The sequence below is a fragment of the Nuphar pumila genome, chromosome 2, assembly GCF_984573655.1.
Source record: "Nuphar pumila chromosome 2, dmNupPumi1.hap1.1, whole genome shotgun sequence".
Taxonomy (NCBI): Eukaryota; Viridiplantae; Streptophyta; class Magnoliopsida; order Nymphaeales; family Nymphaeaceae; genus Nuphar; species Nuphar pumila.
Genome location: NC_143250.1, coordinates 14457041 through 14484749, shown reverse-complemented (window position 1 = coordinate 14484749; position 27709 = coordinate 14457041). Strand labels below are relative to the sequence as shown.

Here is a 27709-nt window from a genome sequence, read left to right as displayed (position 1 = left end):
CCCCAACTTAGATCCAATTGATTTTTCCCAATTTGGACTCAATTGTGAGATTGGTGTAATTAGGCAAATTATACTCTGAACCTCTTTGGATATCTAGCACATAAATGGATGTAAAGACATATACCCTTTTCTCACTTATGAAATAAATCTCTGAAGCACTACTTGATGACTCAGTTATCATACCATTGGTGAAACCAAAAGGGTATCAGGTCATATGTCGTATGATGGGCTTATCATATACCAATCCTAGCCATTGATACTGTGGTCCAAATCGCTCCACGTGCCAAACTGGTTAGATGTTCATTGTAGTAGCAATCTTTGGTTGGTTCTTTATGCCTAAACCCAAAGCCTCTTGAGACGTAAACCGGTTTATACCCGAACAAGTTCATGTAAAACAGACAAGTGAAATTAGTGTGGAAGCCAAATGCATTAATATCTTGATCTTATCGAGGCAGAACACTGGGGTCCCCAGTTTAATAAGGGCCAGCCACTATGTGGCGCCCTCTAGTTGGTCAGATCTGCCCCGAATACTAGATCTGCTCCCAATCTTGTTTCATTCCTAAATATTATTTTCTGAAAGGGGAAGTATGGTGTGTGTTTGATGACCGATCTGGCTCCAGTTGAGATCTCACAGCCAAATTTGCTGGGCTGCTCAATACTTGTCTGATTCATACTATGGCACCCACAAAAGTTGGCCATTTCTTTATTAGTTGGGTTCTACTCATTCTCTTATGATGCAGGTTGTTTTCATCAAATCTGATCTATAGATGGATTCAGCATGATCCATTTGATAAGAATTGACCTTTTGGATCATATTTGTTTATGAATGAAATATGATCTTTAAATCACAAAATTTTATGTTTTGTTAATCATTGACCTTTTGAATCACCAAAAAATCCTGTACTGTGATTTAAATGTCGATGTTCACTAAATGAATGATGTAGATCACGCATATGGAGTCTGGTTTTATCAAAACAAGTTGCATCAATGAAATCCCAAGAAGGGTATGAAGATGGGGATGACATGTGGGATGAGTGGAACCGTTTTTTTTTTTCTTGGCATGTTTGTTGCGTGGACCCATAAACATTTAGAGTGAAAATTGGACAATTTTTTTGTTGGCAATTACATTGCACCTGATACCTGTTTGCTGTTACTGCTTAGTCTGGGCTGTTCGAACTCGGTTTGGTACAAAATATATCTGTCCAAGCTTGGCTCGAGCTTGAATGGCTTTGTCGGGACTCAGCTTGGTTTCGAGCTCAAGCCAAGCCGAGCTTAAGGCATTCCAAAAAAAAATCAATTTTTAAAATTATACAATGTGGGTTTCAAATCCAAACCTCCCTCAAGTTTCCCAAGTGACCCACCGCTGAGCCAAAGCATACATTTTAAGCATTGACACAGAAAATAATGTAAACAAAATAAAAATACTCTATATTAACAGAAAAAACGAGATTAGAACTACGAGCCTTTAATTTTGACAAAGGCCCAACGGCTTCAAGCTTGGCTCGTTTAAAGCACGGACAAGCTTCGAGCCCGAGCTTGAACATGGTTCTACCTCCACCTGGTCCGTGTCTGCTTCTGCACTTGCCACAGATGATGATTCTCCTGTGCCCTTATCAGCAAGCACCATCCAACCTCCAATGGCCCGTTTGGCACCGTGATATAGGAGACGTTTCCTCCGATCTTCATTTATTACGGAGTCGTCTGAGTCACTCAGTGTGAACAATTCTGACTCTTCTTCTGTCAAGGATGCAGACGAGAGAATCGAGCTATCCATTGCGTCCACCTTCTCTTGATATCCTTCGGAATTGGGGACATCATCGATGATGGTGCTGCAGTCGTCATGATCGGCACGAGCGGTATGATTGACAACCGATTTAGGTAATGCTCCCAACGATTCACAACCACGCAACTCGAGATTGGTCATCAACGAAATTTCATCAGGAAGCCGACTGAGATGCGTGCAAAACGATAAATCCAAAGACCTCAGCTGCTTCAAATTTCCAATGGAATTGGGGAGTTTTGTGACGCTAGTGTTAGAGATATCAAGATAAGAAAGGTTGGTCATATTGCCAACCGATTCAGGTAATGCCGCTAATGATTCACAACCAAACAATAACAGCTTCTCAAGATTGGTCATCCACCCAATTTGATCAGGAAGGCATCTGAGATGCCTGCAGTGCCACAATTTCAAACACCTCAACTGTTTCAGATTTCCAATGGAATGGGGGAGTCGTGAGAATTTGGAGTCAGAGACGTAAAGGTGAGACAGGTTGGTCATATTGCCAACCGAATCAGGTAATGCCATCAATGATCGACATCCGTGCAACTCCAGCTTCTCGAGATTGGTTAACCACCCAATCTGATCAGGAAGCCAACTGAGATTGCAAGATGATAAGTCCAAAAACCTCAGCTCTTTCAGATTTCCAATGCAATCAGGGAGCTCTCTGATTCCAGTGTAACAGATGTCAAGTTTTGCAAGGTTGGTCATATCGCCAGTGGATTCAGGTAACGTCGTCAATAATTCACAGCCATACATCTGTAGCTTCTCGAGACTGGTCATCCTGCCAATTTCATGAGGTAGCCGCCTGAGGTATGTGCAGTACGTTAAATTCAAAGACCTCAGCTGTTCGAGGTATTTGATAGAATCAGGGAGTTCTAGAATGTTGGTGTAAGAGATGTCAAGGTAAGCAAGGTTGGCCATGTTGCCAGTTGATCCAGGTAATTCCCTTAATAATTTACAGTGCCGCAGGTCCAAGTTCTCCAGATCGGTCATCTCCACGATGAAATGAGGCACCCACCTGAGATTCTCACAGTAAGATAGATCCAAAGACCTCAACTGCTTAAGAGATTTTATGGAACTGGGAAGCTCTTTAATGCCGCTTTTGGAGAGGTCAAGCCTGATCAGGCCTTCCATGTCACCAACCGAATATGGCAACCTTTGCAACTCCTCACATTTGCTCAAAAGTAAGGTCTCAAGCTTGGCCATCTTCACACCCGCCGGGACCGGCATTTCAAGGGTTCCTGCAGAATCAGAAAACCCTAGAGGGTTGGATCCTTGTTGCTGGAGTGCAGACTCAAGTGCTCCCCGTTTGCCCTGACAATCAGGGAACGTTCCTAACGACTGACAACCATCCAAGTCCAACACCTCAAGTTTGGCCAAGTTCCAAATTGAGCTTGGCAGACCACTCAAGTTCTCACACTGCAACGACAACTTCTTCAAGTTCAGAAGGCATCCTATGGACTCGGGGAGCATTTCCAAGTAACATGCAGCGAGCCATAGAGTGTGAAGGTTTTCCAGACAACCAATCGAATTGGGCAATGCTGTTAATGAACTGCACCAACGCAAGTCTATGCTCTCAAGTTTGGTCAGACCCCCAATTGAATCCGGTAGCAGTTGCAGCTGCATACAACTGCACAATTTTAGCAAGCAAAGGTTCTTTAGGAGGCCTATAGAATCAGGAAGGCTTTCGATCATTGTAATGCTAAGGTCAAGCTCCTTCAAAGACCGCATGGCACCTAGCTGCTTCGGCAGCGTATGTAGAGAATTGCAATGAGAGAGGTTTAGGACTTCAAGTGAGCATAGCTGCACGATGTCGTCAGGAAGCATCTCCAACTTATCGCAATGGGACATGTCTAACACAACCAATTTCTTGAGACAGCTAATGGATTCATGCACTTGAACGAGCTTCCTACACTGCCGGAGAAACAATCTCTCCAGCTTTGGCATTCTAGAAAAATCTGGGGTGCTCCTGAGGTACTGGCATTTACTGAGGTCAACAATTCTCAATTTCTCAAAGGTCACCTGATCAAAGCATTTCCTATGTTAAAGAAATCCCAAACTAAAACAAATGAGAAACAAGAACTATGATTAATGTTGAACTGACCTTTTGTGATGACCACCTGTGGCTCCACACTTCAATGATCTTGCTGTGAGATAGGATGAGCACTGCAATTTTCTCAAGCTTAAGTTCTTTTGGTAGTGATTCCTGATGGCAGTATTGCCATTCTAACCATCTCAATCCTGCAGGCATATGCTTAAAATTGCCCTGAAACCTTGCACGGTTTGCACAAAGCAGCCTGAGGTTGGCCATTTCCTTGAAGGATTTTGTATTGAAAGAGATATTTCCATTTTGATCGAGATGGATGCCTTCAACATGAGTTATTCCCTGGTAATAAAAAAACCCAAACCATTATGATCAAACGTAAACTAACAGAATAAAAAACAAATCATTAGCATGAGTTTCTTGGATTGTGCACACTTTGTAGTCGCGTAGGACATATAGAACGTCTTCAGCTGTCCACAACCATCTACACTTGCCAGGCTCCGAAGGATGCATTCTTCTGATAATATTTCTTCCCATATCCCGGAGCTGACCATGCATCTGTAACTGATTTGATTTACCAATCTTGACAAGAGACTTACTTAACAAAACACTGAGTGTTATGTCTGGCGACATGTCACATTCCTTCCAAAAAGCAACTGCATGGTCCCTATCACGACCAACAAAGAAACACGCAATATCAAGAAATATCATTTTCTCTTCTTCATCGAGTCCATCATAACTTATTTTCAGCCTTCCTTGTATATCGTTCAAAGTAGTTCTTTTTAACTTCCCCAACATATCTTCCCATTCTGTTAAGCTTCTCTTGTCAAATAAAAAAGAGCCAAATATCTCAAGAGCTAAGGGAAGACCCCCAGCAACCGACACGATCATTTTAGAGAGCTCTATGTAGTCTTTGTCTGGTTGGTTTCCTCCGAAAGCATGATGGCAGAAGAGTTGAAGTGATTCTCTGCTTTTCAATTCATTAACCCTATAAATTTCATGTTCTGTTATGCCATGCACCTTCAGTACATGTCTATCTCTTGCTGTAATGATGATCCTGCTTCCTGCACCAAACCAATGTCGTTTTCCTGCTAATGCTTTAAGTTGCTCTTCGCTATCAACATCATCAAGGACAATGAGAACCTTCTTCACGACAAACCTTTCTTTGATCATGGTTATGCCTTGACTAATGTTTGTTATTTTTGTGCCACCATCTTTTAAAATATCATAAACAAGCAACTGCTGTAAAGAAACCAACCCTTCATGTCGCTGCGATGTTTCTCTAACATCATGAACGAAGCTATAGGCATCAAACTTGCTAAATATTTGGTTGTAAATGGCCTTCGATAGGGTTGTCTTCCCTATCCCTCCCATCCCAACGATGCCGATCATTCTGACATCTTTTGTTCCGAGGCTTAATAATTTTGTAATGTGTTCTATACTTGAATCAATTCCAACGATCTTCTCATCTACATGTAATGACACATTCCGCAACTCACACAAAACCCGTTTGACAATTATATCAATCAACTTGGCCTCATGCCTGCCGAATGTTCATGTAACAAAAGAAAAAAAGCAACAAAAAAAACTTGTATAAGACACATGTCACGAACTTGATAAGCTATTTCAATTTACATAATTTAGGTGTCACACAATTTGTTGAATTTAATTTTGATTTATATTAAAGCATTCAAGAAAGTCATTGTATCTTCAAAGTGGTTGTACTTGTTGAGATAAGCATTACCTTCACCGAGATCCTATCTTTGGATAGTTGTTAGGTTGCTGATATGGTATGACCGTAAGATCTGGTAGGCTTGGATATTTAGATAGCTAACAAGATATTGTATAGCCTTTCTTGTTAAATTTCCTTTTATGTGTTTTGGTCTGCATCTGCCTCTATATATTGGAGCGGCTTATGATTCCTGTGTGAAGAAAAAATATAAGAGGGTCGGTGAGTTCGTGGATGTAAGCCATCCTTTAGGCTGAACCACGTTAAATGTCTGTGTCTCTTTTATTGTTGTAATTTGCTTAACATTGTTGCACACCACTTACAAATCGTAACATCTCACCACTTACAAATCGTAACAAGGGGGCTGCACAACACTTACAAATCGCAACATCACCACTTACAAATAGTAACAAGGGGGTTGCACAACACTTACAAATCGCAATATGGTATCAAAGCAAGGTTATTAGCATTGCAGCAGTTCATCAATGGCTAACAATCAGAATCCCAGCATCAACAATCCTTCAGAAAAAATGGTCGTTGAGCAGGTAACCCCAAATCTTAAGATAACTTCTATTTTATTGAATGGAAGAAATTATATTGCATGGGCAAAGTCTGTTACTTTGTATCTCAGTGGAAAATCAAAGTTAGGTTTTATCAATGGAAAATTGCCAAAACCAGCGAATGGAGATCCAAAACTCGATGAGTGGCAGTCCTCTAATGACATGGTTATGTCATGGATCTTAAATTCCATGGAGCCAAAGGGCGCAGAAAGATTTCTGTTTCTTTCTACTGCTCAAGAAATCTGGAACACTGCTAAAGAAATATATAGTGAACAATTTAATATTGCTCAGATATATCAACTATCCCAAGATATCCGGTAACACAGAAAAGTCAATCAATCCATGAGTGAGTACCTCGACAGGTTTAGGGCTATGTGGGATGAACTCGAAGCATATTTTTTTGCTTCCAATGACCCTATTGTCTCTCATAAACTTAAAAAGCAAGAGAAGATAACTCGAAGCATATTTTGTTGCTTCCAATGACCCTATTGTCTCTCATAAACTTAAAGAGCAAGAGAAGATATTTCAAGTCCTTGCTGGCTTAAGACTTGAATTTGAAAACTTTAGAAGTCAAGTCCTTACATCTGTCGAACTCCCTTCTCTCAATAATGTTTGTGCTATCCTTATGCATGAGAAAACTAGGTGTCGAGTTATGAATAGAGGGCAGCAAGATTATTTACCTTCTGAAAACAAAGATTGAGTTGCATATGCTGCCTATTCTAGTGATGATAAGAACAGAACAAATTATAAAAGCAGTAATAGATTCAAAGATAAGAAACCGATTTGCTCTAATTGCAAAAAAGAGGGACATGTAAGAGAAAAATGTTGGTTTCTCATTGGTCGACCAATGACTAACAAATTTGATCAGTCGCGTGACAAAGCTATCTCCACTGCTAAAGGTGCACACGCCACTGAATCTATCACACTTGAAAAACTTGCAGAAATGATTCAAAATTTATCCAGCTCTAATGATGGAAGGACTTGCACTACAAAAGGTTGTACGGAATCGGGTAATATCTCTTACCTTAGCTCTTTAAATTCTTGCACTTGGATAGTGAATTTTGGTGCCTCCAAACACATGGCCAACTCTGATAAATGCATTGTTAATCTTGATCCTAAGAGGCAACATAAATCTGTTACTACAACCAATGGATCGTCTATGACAGTTAATGGAGAAGGAGAAATGTGTTTTTTGAACTCTTTACAACCTTCAAAAGTGTTGTTTACCCCTAATCTGACCTCAAATCTGCTATCTGTGGGAAAAATTACTTCTGCTATTGATTGCAATGTGATTTTTACTCCCAATACTGTTATATTTCAGGATCGCAAGACAGAGAAGAAGATTAGTAGCGTATACAGAGATGAAAATCTCTATTTTTTGCCAAATGAATGTAAAGCCTTATGCACCAGACAACACATAAACGAGAAGACATGGCATATCCGATTGGGACATCCCTCTAACAGTGCTCTTAAAAATCTGATTCATGATTCCCATAGTTTGTTTGATAATAAGGATTGTGATGTTTGCAAGTATGCTAGATTCTCTAAACCTAGTTTTGCTTTGTCTGAAACCGTTGCTGAAAACTATTTTGATTTAATTCATTCTGATGTATGGGGTCTGGCACCATTAGTCTCATATGCTGGTTTCAACTATTATGTCAGTTTTATTGATGATAAATCTAAGGTTACTTGGCTATTTTTATTGAGAAGCAAGGACGAAGTGCTTCATCAATTCAAAGAGTTTTGCAAATTTGTCGAAACTCAATATGGCAAGAATGTTAAGGCTATTAGATCAGATAATGGATCCGAATATAAGAATAGATTGTTTGAAGCATATGAAAAAGAAAATGGCATAGATCATTAGTTCACTTGTGTTTTTGCTCCACAACAAAATGGAGTCACCGAACATAAGAATCGGCATCTTCTTGAAAAAACTAGAGCACTTTTATTTCAAATGAATGTGCCTAGCAAATATTGGTGTGAAGCAGTTGCAACAGCTTGTTATTTGATAAATAGACTGCCTAGTCAACAATTGGGAAACAAATCTCCTTTAGAAATTCTTAAAAACAAGAAAATCAACATCAACCATCTCAAAGTGTTTTGATGCACTGTGTTCACTGCGTCTGACCCGTCAAAAATAAACAAACTCATGCCACGAGCTCACAAATGTGTTTTTTTGGGGTATTCTGTATCCAAAAAAGGATACAAGTGTCTGGATGTCACAAATAATAGACTCTATGTTTCCAGAGATGTGAGCTTTAATGAGCATCTTCCCTATATTACTAATCACGTTGAGTACAGGGGTCACAATAAACCTAAGGGGGAGAACGAGCCTACAATTAATTATGATCATTTTGTCATCATCAAGGAGAAGCCTTCTGAGACTGAAATTGATGGTGATCATACCGAAAGTCAAAATGAAGAGAATGAGCTTTCTATTGCAACACCTCAAGTAAGGAGATCTGGCCGTACTTCAAATCCTCTATCATACTTAAAGGACTTCGTTACTTTTTGTACTGGTAAATATCCTTTGGAGAATAACATTACTTATGATCATCTGCCAACACATTATGCCTCTTATCTTGCCAAAATATCAGCCCAAAAAGAACCGATAAGTTTTCTTGAAGCCAAGAAATCTCTCATATGGACCAAAGCTACGAAAGAAGAGATAGATGCTCTTGACAAAAACAAAACTTGGGAAATCACTCATCTTTCGAAGGGAAAGCAAGCAGTTGGATGTAGATGAATATACAAAATAACATACAAGAGTGACAGATCTGTAAAAAGATATAAAGTCAGACTTGTTGCCAAAGGATACACTCAGACTCATGGAGTTGATTATGATGAAACATTTGCCCCGATAATAAAAATGAACACTATCAGGGTTCTCTTGTCAATAGCTTGCAACAAGCAGTGGAATTTGTATCAACTTGACGTCAAAAATGCCTTCTTGCAAGGAGAGCTAGAAGAAGAAGTTTTCATGTATCTTCCTCCAGGGCACCCAAAGGAAACAAACCCAAACCTTGTGTGTAAATTAAAAAAGATTATTTATGCTCTAAAACAATCTCCTAGAGCGTGGTATACCAAACTCAGTCGTGCTCTTGAAGAAGTCAACTTTGTTATCAGTGTGGTGGATAATTCCTTGTTTATTAAACATTATGAAGGGCATACCACGGTCATTCTCGTGTACGTTGATGACATTATAATCACCGGAGATTATGAGGATGAAATTGCTAAAACCAAAGCCTATCTTCACAAAGTTTTTGATATCAAGGACCTTGGCCATCTTCGATAGTTTTTGGGAATTGAGGTTGCCTACTCAAAAAAGGGTATTTTTATTTCTCAAAGAAAATATGTTCTTGATCTTCTAGAAGAAACTGGGAAAATTGGATCCAAACTAGCTATTGACATACCTTTTGAAGTTCATTCTAAACTTTGCAATGAGGGAGACCCGGTTATTGACATAAAAGGATTTCAAAGACTTGTTGAAAAATTAATTTATCTTACGGTCACTAGATCTGACATTGCTTTTGCTGTCAGTGCCATAAGCCAGTATATGCACTCTCCAAGAAAGGCTCATCTCGCGGCCATAGATAGAATTTTAAGGTATTTAAAGAAGTCACCAGGGCAAGGAATTTTGTTTAAGAAGGGAAACAATCTTGACATTGAAGGGTTCTCGGATGCCGACTGGGCAGGTAGTAAGGATAGAAAGTCCACTACCGGTTATTGCATATTTGTTGGAGGAAATCTCACAACTTAGAAGAGCAAAAATAAAACATTGTCTCTAGGTCAAGTGTTGAAGCTGAATATAGGGCTATGGCTTCCACGGTTGCAGAAATTATGTGGACCAAGTCTCTATTGGGAGAATTAGGAATCAAAATTAAAAAGCCTATTTAGATGTTTTGCGACAATCAAGCTGCTATCCACATTACCTCAAATTCTATTTTTCATGAAATGACAAAACATATAGAAATCGATTGCCACTATGTAAGAGAAAAGGTAAAAAAGGGTGAAATTTGCACTCCATATACAAAAAAGTTTGGATGAACTTGCCGATGCACTAACCAAAGGTCTTGGAAAAAGCTAGCTTTATCAAATATTAAGCAAGTGGGGTTGTATGGATATATACCCTCCACTTGAGGGGGAGTGTTGAGATAAGCATTACCTTCACCGAGATCCTATCTTTGGATAGTTGTTAAGTTGTTGATCTGGTATGACCGTAAGATCTGGTAGGCTTGGATATTTAGATAGCTGTCAAGATATTGTATATCCTTTTTTGTTAAATTTCCTTTTATGTGTTTTGGTCTGTATCTGCCTCTATATATTGGAGCAGCTTATGATTCTTGTGTGAAGAAAAAATATAAGAGGGTCGGTGAGTTCGTGGATGTAGGCCATCCTTTAGGCTGAACCACGTTAAATGTTTGTGTCTCTTTTATTGTTGCAATTTGCTTAACATTGCTGCACACCACTTACAAATTGTAACATCTCACCACTTACAAATCGTAACAAGGGGGCGGAACAACACTTACAAATCGCAACATCACCACTTACAAATCGTAACAAGGGGGTTGCACAACACTTACAAATCGCAATAGTACTTCGCCAATTTATCACTAGAGCATTAGGCAATCACAGTTCCTCTCAGAACATGGATACTTCATATGGTTTAAGAAAATTAACTTGGGTAACAGAGTTATGTCCAGTAAGTTAGTTCTTGATATAAAAGCATAGGCACAGGCCAAGCTTGACCAAGACTGACTGGTTCCAAACTTGTAACCAACTTGTGGTGCGTGTTCTTAGTTTTGTTGGACCTATTTTTGGTGGAGTAATTCAAACTTAGTGGACCATACCAAGCACAACAAAGTAGCGCTCACGTGACAAATATCAGTGATATTTTCAAAATATTATAATACCATCATGATATTGTTTTTATATGACAAAGAACAGTCGCAGAGAACCTGAGCATTTAATGGACTCGGGTAGGGATGGCAGTGGACCGGGGGAAAGCGGGGCCCCGCCCCGTTTGGACCGGGGATGAAGGGTATGAAACGAGGATGGAGGTGGGGACGAAGGTTAAAATCCATCCCCGTCCGGGGGTGGAGGCAGGGATGGACGTGCACTTTTCCCCGCTCCGTCTCCGCCTCGGCCACTTTTTCCCGCAATATCCTCGCCCCATCCCGCCTCATCCCCGTTTGAACCGGGGATGGAGGACATGAAACGGGGATGGAGGATAAAATCCATTCCCCGCCGGGGATGGAGGCAGGGGTGGAGGATAAAATCTTGAGGCGGGGCGGGGGTGGAGACCTTGTCCCCCGCCCCGCCCCACCCCGCCCCACTGCCATCCCTAGACTCGGGCCCCAGCTTTACATGGCTCACCTTCAAAAGCTATGGATAAACCCTTGCACCAGTGGGGTTTGTTCCGGTGCCTTCATCTGAAGCCTTCACAGCCATCCTCCTGACCACGCGAGCGACCCCCCACGATGGTATACCATCCTGATATTGTTAGAAGCCAATAAATCCTAAGCTGTTCTAATATATTTATGGATACCCCAGTTTTGATCAATAGGCATTTTTGGAACCGAATCTTGAATATTTTCAGTAAACTTGGTGCTTTCAATCTAAAATAAGGAAGCTCTCAGTTTAGGTTAATCCTTAAAAAGGATTTTCAAAGTTTTTATCCAAAAGAAAAATACATATTGTATTTAATTCATTGTCCAAAATTTGAAATCGAGCATCATTTGCCTTAGTCAACAAGGTTGTTAAGGCATCCCATGCTGCTTTGTTATCCATATGTGTAGTCATGCTAAACATGTATGGCATTTTGGTGTAATCACTCATCGACTCTCGATGCCAAGAAGCTCAGTCCCTAACCAATCAGCTTCACAGCCCTTACTGCAGACAATGGACTGGATAGGTTGTACTCAAGTGGATCTGGATAAATTAGATGGATCCACAATCAAACTGGATAGATCTATATAAATAATGAACTAACGAATAATCTGGACGCACTGGTGAATTGGATCCATTTGGACCCACTACCAAACCTAATGGACCCATGATTGTACCCTCTCTCATATCACTTGTTGGAAATGGGTCAGCTCTGACACCACTTGTTGAGTCAATGGGCCTTACACTTTAAGTGTGTTTTGATGCCACTTGTTGCACGTGTGGATCCCACAATCTGAAAAACCAGTAAACCACGCTTTTGTTTATGTGGTTTAGATCTATTAATATCTGATACCAATATATATATATATATATATATATATATATATATATATATATATATATGGAGGAGTAGGTGCCTACCACGAGTGAATGGGGCTTTTGGGGCGTTTTTCCCAAATCTGACCCACAAATGTGTTTGGCATGGTTAATTTGCTAGAAAATAACAGTTGGATGATATTTTTTTGATGAAAAATATGAATTTTTAAGCTTGAGTATTTATAAAAAAAATTTAAATGTTCTTGAAACCATATAAAAACCTACCCACAGATTCAAGAGTCTATTCCTCTTTTAAAAGCCTGTATGCTGGCAGTAGGTGAGCTACCCCTACTCTCTCTCTCTCTCTCTCTCTCTCTCTCTCTCTCTCTCTCTCTCTATATATATATATATATATATATATATATATATATATATATATATATATATATATATATATATATATATATATATATGAATGAATGAATGAGGGGGGAGTAGGTGCCTACCTAGGTTAGGGTGTTTTTGCAAATCTGCCCCAGAGGTGTGTTAGACATAGTTGATTTGCTAGAAAACGTTACTTGGATTGTGTTTTTTATTAAAAAACATAAATTTTTAAGCTTAAATATTTATAAAAGTTTTAAACTATTGATTTTTAAACCCTATAAAAACCTACCCACGTGTCGATAATCACATAATCTAAGAGTCTATTCCTCTAAAATCAAGCATAGAGAGTATATCTACATAGTCAAATTTGATAAAAAACATGAGAAAATCCCTTCCGAAGCCTATTAAACTGACTGTAGGCAGTTGCCTACCACTTTTTTAGCCTATCATGATCAAACGGGTTTTTTTTGGGTTGTTTTTCATACATCTGATCCCGCAGATGCGTACGGCATGATTGATTTGCTAGGAAACTACACTTGGATCATGTTTTTTTTCCTTAACATAATCATGATTTTTTAAAGCTTTGAATATTTATGAAAATCTTAGACCAAAGGTTTTTAAACCTTATAAAAATCTACCTGGTTGTCAAAATCTGATGATCCTAAAGTCGATTCATATAAAATCAAGCATGTAGAATAAGGTCAGATTTAAGAAAAAAACATGAAAAAACCCCTTCAAAACCTGATAAGCTGGCAATAGGCTAAAAAAGTGGTAGGCAGCTACTAGGGATGGCAGTGGACCAGGGCGGGCGCCTCGTTTCAAAATTTTGCCCTCCATTTCTGCTTTCATCTCAGCACAGGTTTTGATTTTAACCTTCATCTCTTATTCTTTTCCCGTTTCATGTCATCCATCCCCGGTGCAAACATAGTGAGGTGGAGTAGGGCCTCATTTCCTCGATCCTTCCACTGTTGTCGCCTTTTGTCATTCGAGGAAGGAGAGGAGAAATAAGAGCTTGTGTGGCTTGTTATAGGAAGCATAGATGAGAGATTTGAGAAAAGGTTTTATGTTAGGGTTAGAAATATATATATATATATATATATATATATATATATATATATATATGATTTTATAATATGTATGGAATGTTGGGCTGCCAAGAGACATCATATTAAAAAAATGAGTGTAGCTGAGATGCGTATGCTTAGATGGATGTGTGGAAATACAATAAAAGATAAAATTCAAAACGAGAAGATACGTAAGAAGGTTGGCGTTGCACCCATTGAAAATAAGATGAGAGAGAATTGTTTATGGTGGTTTGGACATATTCGGCGAAGGCCTAATGATGCTCCAGTTAGAAGGATAGAGAAATGAGAAAATATATTAGTTAAAAGAGGTCGAGGTAGGCCTAGGAAGACATGGATGGAAATGATAGAAAAGGATATGAATGCTTTGAACCTCAACGAGGACATGGCATTGGATAGAAATGATTGGAGGAGAAGGATTCATGTGGAAGACCCTGAATGATTTTCTTTTGGTTCATATCGCCGACCCCAATTGTTTTGGGATGAAGGCATAGTTGTTGTTGTATAATATGTATAAATGTATAATAGTAATTTTTTTAACGGGAATCGAGGGCGGTGTAAGGGCAAGAGTAAGTCCATCACACACAAGTTTTGATTTTAACCTCAATTCCCTGTTCATTTTTCATTTCATGTCCTCCATCCCAAGTTGAAATGAGACGAGGAGGGCCTCATTTCCCCCCAATCGACTGTCACGCAGCTACCATACACACACACATATATATATATAGTGCTTCTATGTTGGTACTATACCATCATAGCTTACAATAGTTTTGATTTGTGTAGATCTAAGCTCCGACACCGGAATCTAACCATTGGATCATGCTTAGCATATGCTATTTATTATTTTCATGTGTTAAAGTTGAGTTATATCATTTTTAAACTACTCTTATTTTCATTAATTGTGAGTTGTTGATTTTCACCGTCTCAAAAATGAAATCTTTTGATATATTAAACATGATAAAACTTTTTAATATACTACATAAAGCATGCTAAATACATGATTTAGTATTTGGTAATTAGATTTATGCAAGCAAGAATATTTTATTCCACAGTATGATGGTACAAAACTATATATATATATATATATAGAGAGAGAGAGAGAGAGAGAGATTGGTAGCTGTTCACAGCGTTAGGTGCTAAATGGATTTTTCATCTCTTTTGGTGTTTTTTTCATAGTTTCATCCCCATAAATGTGTGGGGCATGGTCAATTTATGTGGAATCCACACTTGGATATCGTGTTTTTGATGAAAAAATGATACTTGGAGCCTCAAAATTTTACAAAGATTTTGGACCATTGATTTTTCAAACTTTATAAAAATTTCACCCATGTATCAGAATCAAATGCTTCAAGAGTCAATCCCTATAAAATGAAGTACATAGATTACATATGCAAAAGTAACAGGCTCGCATAACACCTAACGTGTGATTAGCTACCAATTACTCTCTCTCTTTATATATATATATATATATATATCGGCATTTATTACTGCCTTTTTACAATTAGATGACCACTTAAAAAAAGATCCCTATGGGGGATCATCTTATGTCGAATCCTTGCATTGGAGCTGTAGCATTTGGACAACTAAGATCAATGAACCAATCCTAACCCTTGATTAGATGACTAGCGAGAGTGGTATATAGGATGGAACCCATCCTATGTCAACCGATGGGATCCTTACTCTTTCAACGTGGTTATGTTTACAGCTGTTGAAATCAAGTTGGCTAACAGCATACGGCTGAACAAAGCACGTAAGACAAAAAATGAAACAGTAGCAACTGTCGTGCTCAATTGCTGGCCACATACAAAATATCCGGTTAAACAAAAGTCGGCATGACACCAACGGCCCCTTGGACCTAATCATAGCCTCAAAAGTTTAAAAGGGCAAAATATCAGCAATAAAAAACTCCTAAGAAATAATTTTTTTGCAAAAAAAACTCGTTTTTTGGGGAAAATATCGGCGGTACAGGATGGGGTGCTGAGTGCAGCAGATGGAAAGTTGGACCGTCTCATGGATAGAGTATCGCAAACTTGTCCCAATGGAACTTTTGTTCAGGGTCTGTTTGTGTGTTAAAGAAAGAGGGTGCCACGGCACCTTCTTACGCTCTTTCCTTTCTACCTAAAGAGAATCGGACCACCTCTCCAGGGAACGCTTTTGCTGAAAAGGGAGGATCTCGTGTATTTTGAGCTTTCTTTCTTAGTAAAAAGGAGTCTTTGGCAGAGTTGCAAGTCGGGGAAGAGGGAGCAGCAGCGAGAAGCGAGACATTTTTAAAAATTTTAAAAATAAATAACGCAAAATGACTTAGAAGCAAAACAGGAATTGTCTCCAAAGCGACCTAAAAAGCAAAAAATTAAAAATTAAAAAAACACAAAAAAATAACAAAAAGCAAGCTTTTCAAAAATTTTATGTGAAAAGCGCCCACTTACGGGCCCTGAGAGAAAGAAAGAGAGAGAGAGAGAGAGTTCAACGCACCCATCCGCGTCCTCATCAAGGCGGAATCCTTTAATTTCAGCAACTTGTCTCAATGCCTCCCTCCACTCCTCCACTACCTTCTCTTGGCAGCGCTGCTTGTGTTTCTTGAATGCTTTAAAAAAGGGACCCTTCTGTCTCCGGATGTCAGAAGGATGGATGTGGTAGAAAACAGGAATGATCTTATTGTTGCAGTCGAACATCTTGGCCAGCTCCATAAGGCACCATCTTGATTCTGCATAGTGTGCAGACAAGATGGGTATGCAGATGACAGATTCCTCAATTGCCTTCACAAGATTGTCTCCTATCTTATCTCCAATCTCCAATCTCTCCTCATCCATGAACGTGAGGATGCCTTTGAGATCCAAGGCTCGGTAGAGGTGACCTGTGAAACCCTTGCGAGTGTCATCCCCCCTAAAACTCAAGAACACTTTGAATTCCTTGTTAAGAGAAGGGGATGCCATGGGACGCCCTCTGAACGAGCGAGTCTAAATCTTCCTCTTTGTTTTGTCCGTAAAGGAAGGATCAGAGGACCTGAGCAAGAATTAAAAATAACAAAAGTAACAAGAGAACCCAGTCAGTGGGGATCATTGAAGGCATTAAAAATCGGGCGCAGATCAGGTCATGCTGAACATGAGCGTTTTTGCTCATGCGGACATCGTGGCCGTCTGTTTGCATTTTGGATGAATGCCACGTGGTTTTGTTTGACTTTTGAGCTTTTTAAAATGCAAATCGGACGGCCATGATGTCAGCATGAGCAAAAACGCTCATGTTCAGCATGACCTGATCCGCTTCCTTAAAAGTCATCGTTTCGCTCACCAGAAAAAGAAAAAGATGGGAGTGTGGATAATTAAGCCACTGCACCAATCAGCTTAGGTGACGGTAACAGGTGGCTACTGTTTATTGGCCCAAAGAAACTTGATCCTTAGAAACGTACTGCCCCCGTGTAAACAAAGGGGTGGCCCCCTTGTTAAAGAGGGGGACCCCATGAACTGCTCCCCTATTGAAAGGGCGAACACGCCGCTGAGTACTGCAAAGAACCACGTCACAACTATACGACACCTTGCACCTAACGGTATCTCAAGTCGAGCCGGAATGATGTCTTCCACGTTGATTAAACTATGAAAAGTTTTTTATTGTGATAAACTAAGCTCTGTGTACACCGTGCGGAGCCAAGAATTTAAGCTAGGATGGACATAAATGTACAGTAAAAATAATCTGATGGCTTAAAATATGAAAGAACTGATGGTTATGCTATTTTGACAAGAATCCCACAGGAAACCTACCCTTTGCCCCCCAACTCTCCAAAATTTCACTCTACATTACCCCCACATGCACACAACAAATCTCTAGAATCTTATCGTCAACAAAAAAAATGAAGCTCATGAAAGATACCAAGATACCCACAACCCCAAAGAAAATCTCTAAAAACTTTTACACCAACAAAAGAATAAAAAAAAAATACCATATGCAGGTTGATAGCAGCAGCAAATCTTGTGTCTATTGACCTATTTCTCACCATTATAAGTATATGACAGTGACAATTCTCATCAATAAGTCACCTAAAATAATTGGCCTTTTCTTGAGTAATAACAATGACATTTATAGCTCACCGTTAAAGGATTAACCAACACCAACAAAGAATCTTGCCAGAACTAAGAATACCAATCACATCGTGACAATCTTTAACGATGAGCTAGGATATAATAACAATAACCATTATAGGCTATCCATAAGTTATAACAGTGAGGAACTCTCGTCATTATAGGCTATAATGACGATATTCCTAGCTCTCCATTATAGGCTACAACGAAGCAAATTAACTCGTTGTTATAGGCTATAAAGCGAATTAACTCATCGTTATAGGCTGGCAAAGAGGAATCTCGCCTATAATGGCAAGACATGGATCTTGCCATTATGGGCTATAAATGTGTAAGCAAAAAATAAAAAATTTGTTTCAATTTTTTGTTTTTTTACATTCAACAAAACCAAATAAGCACAACAAACATATACACTTCTAATATTCACATAAACAAGTAAACAAAGAAAGTTTAGAAATTTTATCATCTTTAAGTATGCAACAAACACACTTTAAATACAAACCTCCTATACCCTTTGCATCCTCTCCAAGCCTACAATAAATATATACACTTCTAATATTCACATAAACAAGTAAAAAAAGATAGATTAGAAATTATATTCTCTCTAAACCTGCAACAAACATACTTCAAATACAAACTCCGGCATCACTCAGTCGTTATTGACGAAACTAATAGCAAGGACAAGGCATTCCAGAGGATATCCAACTCACCGTTATTTATAAAGTTAATAACAACAAGATTCATGGCCGTAGTAGAGTAATAACGATGAGATATTTATGTCTCTACTATTACCTATCAATTAGCAATAACAAAAATCCCAACGTTATTGTTTTTATCAATAGCAACGAGATTTTTTTTTGCTGAAAAAGTGTCACCACTGTTGACCTTCATCCTTGCAGTGCCTCACATTGATTTCAAAAACTACAACACACCATAAAAGAACCAAAAAAAAGGAAATTAAAAGAGAAATGACCTTCTATGTTAACCCATAAACTATGTCTATTGAGAGGAAAAGATTTAAAGAAAAAAAGAATAAAAATACAAACTATACCCACAAAAAAAGAAACTAATACCAATATTTAGAAACAAAGCTCTTACACAGAAAAACAAATGGATAGCAGAGAAAAAAAACAAGACAACTTGACTGTCTCCAATTGACTCTATTTTGATAAGAAAAATGAATTAAAATCCTTGATAGAGAGAGATGAGGTGGGGCCACACAGCCTCTCAGTGCCAAAGGGCAGAGATTGAGAGAGAAAGAGATTAGGGTATAATGGGGGCGCCTTAGGGTCACAGTGCCTAGGGTGGGCACTACCCATGTTTTACATGGTCAGGCCCACTCTGACCCTATCCCCTTGAAGGATTTCTAGGGATCAGGGTGGGCACTCGCCCACCCTCTCTGTAAACTGGCTCTGCCCCATGCCCATTCTCAAGTCAAGCCAGAACGACGCCTTCCACATTGATTAAACTATGGGAAGTTTCTTATTGTGATAAATTAATCTCTAGACACCCCGGGTTTACCTCACAGTGGGGCGGGCCCATTCTCAAGTCAAGCCCAAACAACATCTTCCACATTGATTAAGCGATGGGAAGTTTCTTACTGCGATAAGTTAAGCTCTATACACCCACAGGGGGGGGGGTCTGACATACAATCCAAATCCAAATACTCATATTCGGTAGCCAAAATCGTATTTGATTAATAATTGGATCCAGATTTGATATTGAGTTTTGCATCTGATTCTGAGTCCAAATCCAAAAAATTCGGAATCCCATGTGTAAATATCAGATTTTTAGCTAGTCGGATCCATATTTGATATTGGGTTTTGCATCTAATTCTGAGTCCAAATCCGACAAATTTTGAACCCGGTTATGTGTAAATAACAAATTTTAAGCTAATCGGATTGGAATTCTGTTTTGTCTGATTGCATCCGACTCCATATCTGAATCCAATTATGGTTGATCTTATTTGATCGGACTAAGTAATGGTTAAATCCGACCCAAAACTGACCCGTTTACATCCCTAAGTGATCTAGTTCTCGGGAAGGGTTCCTCGTTATAAAAAAAAACTGAGTAATTTCCAAATTGGCACCAAGAATTTTGGCATAATTTAGAAATACACGCAAAAATCATGTTTATGTCATTAAAAAAAATAATAATAAAAGGAAACTGCACAGGCCCTAGTCGAGTCCAAAACAGGTTTGGTTAGAGTTTGAAAAGGGTTTGAAATAAAATTGGATTTCTATTTGGGTTGGCTCGAGTATAATTGCATTAAACTGTTTGGATCAGGTATGAAATAGATTTGGATATAAACCAGTCTTGGGTTTGGATAGGTTTGAGTAATAGATATTGTCTGCATATAGATTACAATTTCTTCGAAGTTAATAGGCATCATACGGAATCTGGAAGCTCTTCAAAGTGATGTGGTGATTCAAAGAGCGCACAGGTTTTTCAAATAACCAATCTACCTAATTGGATTTGGATTCGGTTTGAGAGTCATATATGGAAGAGGTAATACTAAATCTTTAACTAATGAGATATGCTTTATATGTAATCAAATGACATTATCTATTGTATTCAAATTGGGGCGCAAAACTGCATACTGAATCCAAATCCAATTGTTGACTGGATAGTACTTTCTTTACAGGATTCGAATAATTCCGCTCAGATTCGATCAGGCATTCGACCCAACTCTGGTTCTTTGATGTCGGTAGGTCAAGTAACCAAGATAAACTACCATAGCCACCACCAGGGAGGGGATCGGGTCAGATGCTCTGACAAACCGTTCATCCTGTGGATGAGATGGGTAAGGTGGACAACTCATGTCAACCCATTTGGATAAGGCAGTTACCCGAATCATCTATAAGTAGTATTCTATTACATTAGGAAGATGTTGGTTACGCTTTGGGTCTCAATCGAGCCAAAAGAAGATCAACATTATCACTCATGAAGATCAACAAAATGTTGAACCCATGAACCAAATAAAATAGAAAACAAAACTAAAATATAGAAAAACAAAAGCTAGAGAAAAAAAAAACTACAGACAGCTAGCAACAAACAACAAAGCCAAGCTCAACCAGGATCCGCTGGATTAAAAGAAACCACCGATGAGTGAACGTTGTTCAAACGGAAGGAGAGGTTTCTAAGATGCATACGTAAAATCACATATACATCAACTAGGATTTTATGGACAAGATTATTAAGGATGACCGGAATTTGACGAAAAGTATCATCATTGCGTGCCATCCAAACAAACCACCAAGTAGTAAGCAACCATGTCTTCTAGATCAGTCTCCACCGCTTGCATCGTCTAATTTCAATAGGGCCTAGGAGCAGATCAAGCACAAAAAACTCCTCTTTGACAATTACGTTCGGAGATCTCCACGTCCTATTAAATAAGACCACACAAATTGAGCAGGACCATAATAAATGAAAAGTAGTTTCTTTAGGAGCTTGACACAACACACACCAACTTAAGCCCAACTTCTTTAAATAACTATGAGTTTGAACCCTATCATGCAAAATTAACCAAGCCAAGACCCGAGATCATGGGAAAGGGCCCTTACGGCCTTACCCTATTGGGTCTCAATCGAGAGGATAGGATTCGTATCTCTTTGTTCTATCATGTTCCTTTGACTTATATACACTGTAAGTGTTGTGTACCTGTTATCTTTATCTAAATAGTGGAGATCGGTAAGCTTCCATCGATCCGCGAGTAGGCCTTTATGACCGAACCACATAAATCTCTCTCTCTCTCTCTGGCGCATTATCATACCTCACTGCGTCTCTTCATGGTATCAAAGCAGGAGCGATTGGATACCCTCCTCTTAAGTCTGATTGTTTAACAGATTGATATCTCTTCTTGTTTCCATGATGACCAAAGAAAACTCATCCCACTCAACCACTCCCACTCCCAGGGTGGTCATCCGGGAGCAGCAAACCAATCCGGCTCTCAATATCACGATAGTGACAATCAATGGCACCAACTACTTGTCATGGTTCAAATCAGCCACCCTTTATTTAAGTGAAAAGGGAAAACTGGGTCACGTCAATGGACTAAAACCTACTCCAAAAATATAGGATCTTTCATTTGATGAATGGGAATTGCCCGAACATCTCATGATGCATGGTAGTCAACTCCATGTAGCCTCGCATCGCACACGGATTTCTCTACCTGTGAACACGGTCGTCTGGTCCACTGCTAAGGATCTCTATGGAGATCTGAACAATCTTGCCCGTCAATATCAACTATCTCAAGAGATCAGCGAATTCAAGAAGATGAATCGTCCATTAAGTATTGGGAATGCTCAGAGCCCTGTGGGATGAATTGGATTCCTACGAACTATTGAAAAATGCTGAGAACAAAAGAAAATCTTTCAAATGTTAGCTGGTCTTGGACCGGATTAGGAAGCCATTTGTAGTAGAGTTCTTATATCGCAAGAGCAACTCTTCCTTAACACTGTTTTCTCCCTGATCATGAAGGAGGAAACTCGACATTGAACAATGTCAAAGGCGAACAAGATGACTTATCAGGCAAGCCAACCTTTAATGCAGACAAAAACGAAGACAACCACCCAGAACGATCCTTTTCTGACCGATTAAAGTTCAAGGGCAAGAGAATGACCTGAACATACTGCAAGAAGGATGGTCACATTAAAGGCATATGCTGAAAACTTAAAGGGAAACCCATAGCATCAAAGAACGACCTCTGATGATGTTCATTCAGGTGATAAAGGGCACCTCAAACACCTTGGTTTTGAGGTGTTCTCAACCGTCCATTTTTTATCCATCCATCTAGATCATCAATGGCTCTAAAAAAATGTGGAACCCATCTGCAATCCAACCATGAAGTTAGAGATGCCATTCATCCAGGACCTTATTGCTCCCAAGGCTCTCCCTGGCATGATCATCATCATAATTGAAATCATTCTCAATTTGAACTTGAAGATCTCCAAAATCTTGTATGGACCCTCCGCCCTCCACCATAACGAAGGTCGTTCGTCCCCACCATCTCACAACCCAAAATTTTTGTGTTACATGGAAAAAGAAATCTTGACCTTTGAATGGACTTTGGTCACCGACCAACCACTTGCTGAAGAGGAGTACATGGGTAGGGGAGCTATTCGTTTTGGCCTCCAGTTGTTGTTAGCTGCTTTGCTCTTGTAACGGTCGAAAATATTTGAATTGGGGATGTGGTCAACATGTAACCCTCTTCAACACTTCTCAGAATTTCAAAAATTTTGTAGTGATGGTGATCTGTTGCGGGCCCCACTCCTCTTGTCTCTTGTGTTAATGGCACCTTCACATTTTTGTAGGTTATTTTTGTCAGCCCAAAATTAGCCTTGCCCTCCTCCCCCCCCTCTCTCTCTCTCTCTCTCTCTCTCTGATTCCCGCAAGTTTTCTCTCTCCTTATACGATTTTCAGATGTTCATCACCTGAATGGCATCAGAGGGTCTCAGACCTGATCTGCACTAGATTCTAACCATGTTAGAGGGATCGTTGTACAAATAATGAGAACCCCTCCTTATGGATTTTTTTAAGAGTGTTCTTTTGTGTTTCTTTTCTTATGATTGTCATGGTCTTATGGTCTATCATATTTTTCCTTTTTATGGTGTCTTCAGGAATGACCACTTTCGTCAATTCAAGCAGCATCTCTCACTGAAGAGTTTAAAAAGAAATATTAGAGTGATGCTGATTATGCCCAACTTGTTTTTACTCTTTGTATTGTGCATATGCCTATGCGCATGCACACACATGCATGGAGGAAGATTCTTAGAAACACGACGTTCTCTTAGTAGTTCACATGCTTGCTCGCACTAAAGTGGTGCTTATTTTTAGGACGGTCCTATTCTTTTGAATTGGAAGATATCGACTTAGAACATTCAGGTCATGCTTCCTGCTTTTCATGTATGATTCATTATCCTGTTTGATATTTAGTTGTTTCTCTTTTCTCTCATTGTTTCATTTCTTTTGCATAGTATTGTGATATGTGCAAGCAAAATGTAGCTTGGGGTCGCCTCCATGATGATATTAAAGAATTGAACCATGAAAGGTGCTAACGCTCGTGGCCATTGTTTGCTGGGGAAGTAAGCCATGTTTTTGTGGTTGTCCCTGTCCACAACAAAGGGAGAAACCATTTTTCATCAGTAACGCTTTTGTTTTTTATGCGCTAGATATGGATCATATGATACTCTCTTCTGTGAGAGAAAAGTGACCTTTGTGATGAAGTGCATCCAACGTGATTCATTGAAATTTGGTATCTCATATATATTACAATGATCATGTAAAAAGGTGGAAAATAGAACAGAAAATTAGAAGGAAAAAACTAATTAAATACACATCTTTGTGAATCAGTTACCAAATCTTCAGCCTTGATAATCGGTTATCAAATCTTATCACCTTATTCAACTTCCCAACTTCAAATCTTATCACCTTGATCTTAGGCTTCATTTCAGCTTACCCGATTTTATTATGATGCCCAGCCAAGTAGTAGAATTTGTCATGCCTCAATGCCATGGTTAGGATGTCTGCCCTTTGATGCTTACTGGGTAATACTTGGTGAAAATTGTTTCTTGCCACAATTATTCTTTGACAAAATAGCAATCAAGCTCGATATGCTTGGTACGTCCATGAAACAGGAGATTCACAGCTATGTGCAATGAAGATTGATTATCACAGTATAATTTGACAGGTTGAGAATGATCAATGCCAAGATCATGAAACACATATTTCAACCATACAACTTCACTAGTAGCTGCAGCCATTGACCGATTCTTCGCTTCTACTGATGATCTGAACACTATGACTTGTTTTTTTTATTTTTGAGGATATGAGACTTGATCCAAGAAAAACACAATAGCCTATGGTGGATCTTTTGGTAAATGGGAAACTAGCCCAATTTGAATCAGAATAACATGACAACTAGATCTCACTATTTGCACTTAACAGAATTCCTTGGTCTGGTGTGTGCTTTAATATAGAGTAGCAATTTTACCATTGCATCCTAATGAGGTTCCCTCGGTTCATGCATAAACTGACTCAAAATATTCACCGAATAAGTGATGTCAGGATGAGTAATGATAAGGTAAATAAGGCGTCACATCGGTCTCTTGTATAATGTAGGATCTTTCAATGGGTCTCCCATTTTGTCCTGTTTGAGCCTTTGCTCCATTGGTATGTCACTTGGTTGTGCTCTAAGATATCCTACGTCCTTTAACAATTTCAATGTATATTTCTTCTTATTCAAGAAAATTCCTTGTTTGGATCGTGCCACCTCAATCCCAAGAAACTATTTTAGACTTCCCAAGTCTTTATTGTGAAAATGTTGGTCAAGGAATTTTTTTAATTTGAAAATCATGTGTTCAACATTTTCCATCACTATCATATTATTGACATAAATCAAGACAGGAGTAATCCGTAACGGATTGTTTGAAACCACCTTCTTTGAGCGCTTGAGAAAATTTTGCGAACCATTGTCTTGATGCTTGTTTTAATCCATAGATGGATTTATAATGAGGACAATTAGGGCCCACGCGCAACATGTTCATGTTGGTCATAACACAATCTACGTCAAAAGGTGGTCCTTCATCAACAAAAATTCTGGTCACACAACAAACTAGTAGCACACAACAAGGTGGGGGTTCGACCAGGGGTCTCGCAACGTACTGTCTCCAGCATGAGCCGACAAATACACAAGTGCAAACACAATAGCACGTAGTGGGTGAGGACATTCTGACCGAAGTTTTAATGTGCAATACATCAACTCTCTCATTCTCTCTTTAGCATTCTCACAAAGAAGCACCCAAAGAAGAAGGAATGTTCCAAAAACTCATTTCATTTAAAAACTTATAACATTACAATAATTTAAATAGAAAAAAGAGGAGAGGTAAATACATTTTACTTGCCATCCTCTCACCTAATAAAATATTTAAGTCAACTAACTATTTAATAAAATATTTAAGTAAACTAATTTAATAAAATATCCTACCTAACCCAAATAAAATATTAAAACAACTTATTTTACTCATATAAGACAATCTATATTAAAATTATTCTTACCTACCGACCTACGATTAAATAAGATTTTAAAAACCTACCTAACTTATTTAAAACTCTAGCCACTATTACCATATTAAAGGAACATAGAAACACGTTGGGGAGGGAGAGTTGCTAAAGTCTACCTTCTCTTTTTAATGTCACCACTCAAGTCTTAAAGGCTTTATTGGATCCAATCATATGCATTAGTTGGGTCTAGACCCGCCTAAGGCTGAATTCAATTAAGCTTGGATTTGAAAATAAAAATAAATTTTAAAAAATAAAAAATAAATCCTAATAAATCTTGAACATTATTCTTCAAAGGTCCAGATGTTGGCACACAAAAATTAAGGTAGCAAAACCCGTTGCATCAGACACCCAATGTTCAATTCGATTTGTCCTCGAATTGTGCAAACACAGAGGCACCTCCAAGGTCGAACACATGCATGGGCAGATTCAATTGCATCTTTGCTCCACAATGTAGATCATGTCGAACTAAAAAGCTCATTTGCATACACTCTGATACCAAATAAGTTAGAGTGCGCAATATATCCATATTGGTTGTAACACGATCTATACTAAAGGGTGGCTCATCATCAGCCATGCAACAAACTGGTAGCACAAGACAAGTTGGGTTCCCACACCATATTGGTTCCAACATGGGCCAACCAAGACACAAGCACAAACACAATAGCACATGTGGGGGCAAGGGCATTCTAGTTAGAGTTTTAGCGTGCAATTTATCGACTATCTCATTCTCTCTTTAGCATCCTAAAAAAGAAGAACTAAAAGAACAACAAATATTTCAAAAATATGTTTTATTCAAAAACTCATACATCACTTAGAACATTACAATGATTTAAATAGAAAAAAGAGGAGAGGCAAAGACGTTCTACTTGTCATCCTCCCACCTAATAAAATGTTTAAGTTAACTAACTATTTAATAAAATATCCTACCTAACCCAAATAAAATATTAAAACTAACATATTCTACTCACATAAGACAAGCTAACTATATAAAACTATTCCTACCTACCTACCTACTATTGAATAAGATTTCAAAAACCTACATAACATATTTAAAACTCTAGCTACTATTACATTATTAAAGAAACATGAAAAGACATTGGGGAGGGAGAGCTCCTAATGTCTACCCTCTCCTTTTTATGCCACCTCCCAAGCCTTAAGGGCTTTATTGGATCCAATATGCATTAGTTGAGTCCAGACCCACCCAAGGCTGGATCCAATTAAGTTTGGTTTTGCAACTAAAAATAAAAATAAAATTATACAATAAATAAAAAATCTAAAAATAAATCAAAAATAAATTCTAAACATTATTCTTTGAAGGTCTCAACATTGACACATAAATCGAGGTAGTAAAACTCATTGCATCAATTTATTTAGTTTGTAAACTTGACACTCCCCCTTATGTGAATATCCCGATGGCAATTTTATATAGATGTCTTCATGTAGGTCTCCGTGCAAAAATGTTTGTTTAGATCCAATTGATGTAATCACCACTGGTAAATGGCAGCTATAGAGAGTAAACATCACATTGTGACAAGTTTTACCATGAGAGAAAAAGTGTCATGACAGTCCAGACATTCTTGTTGTGTGTACCCCTTAGCTACAAATCATATCTTATATTGTTTGATGAACCCGTTTAACTTGTATTTAATTTTGAAAATTTATTTTGATCCAATGGACTTCTCTAGGAAAAATTAGTAATGGTCTAAGCATTATTTTTCACAAGTGCCTTCATTTTAGCTTCCATGGCATGTCTCAATTTCTCATCACTCATGAGAGATAGATAATCCTTGGGATG

General features: G+C 38.6%; 1 protein-coding gene across 1 annotated transcript; it reads right to left on the bottom strand.

Annotated features, from left to right (window-relative positions):
- Positions 1 to 1305: 1305 nt before the first annotated feature.
- LOC149844834 (disease resistance-like protein DSC1) lies at positions 1306 to 16828 on the bottom strand. The gene is made up of 4 exons (XM_089995309.1): positions 16256 to 16828; positions 4260 to 5367; positions 3885 to 4166; positions 1306 to 3802 (listed from the first exon to the last, which is right to left on the bottom strand). Exons 1-4 carry the CDS (start codon positions 16714 to 16716, stop codon positions 1466 to 1468), a joined length of 4188 nt encoding a protein of 1395 aa, XP_089851435.1. The 5' UTR covers positions 16717 to 16828; the 3' UTR covers positions 1306 to 1465.
- Positions 16829 to 27709: the final 10881 nt, after the last annotated feature.

Bases quoted from the DNA above. Each gene is read 5' to 3' on its own strand.
- LOC149844834 (XM_089995309.1), bottom strand. From the start codon at position 16,716: ATGGCATCCCCTTCTCTTAACAAGGAATTCAAAGTGTTCTTGAGTTTT. The intron at 5,368-16,255 runs GTGCGTTGAACT...AACATTCGGCAG, and splicing joins CTTGATGAGGACGCGGATGG to GCATGAGGCCAAGTTGATTG. The intron at 3,803-3,884 runs GTCAGTTCAACA...TGCTTTGATCAG, and splicing joins ACAGGTGGTCATCACAAAAG to GTGACCTTTGAGAAATTGAG.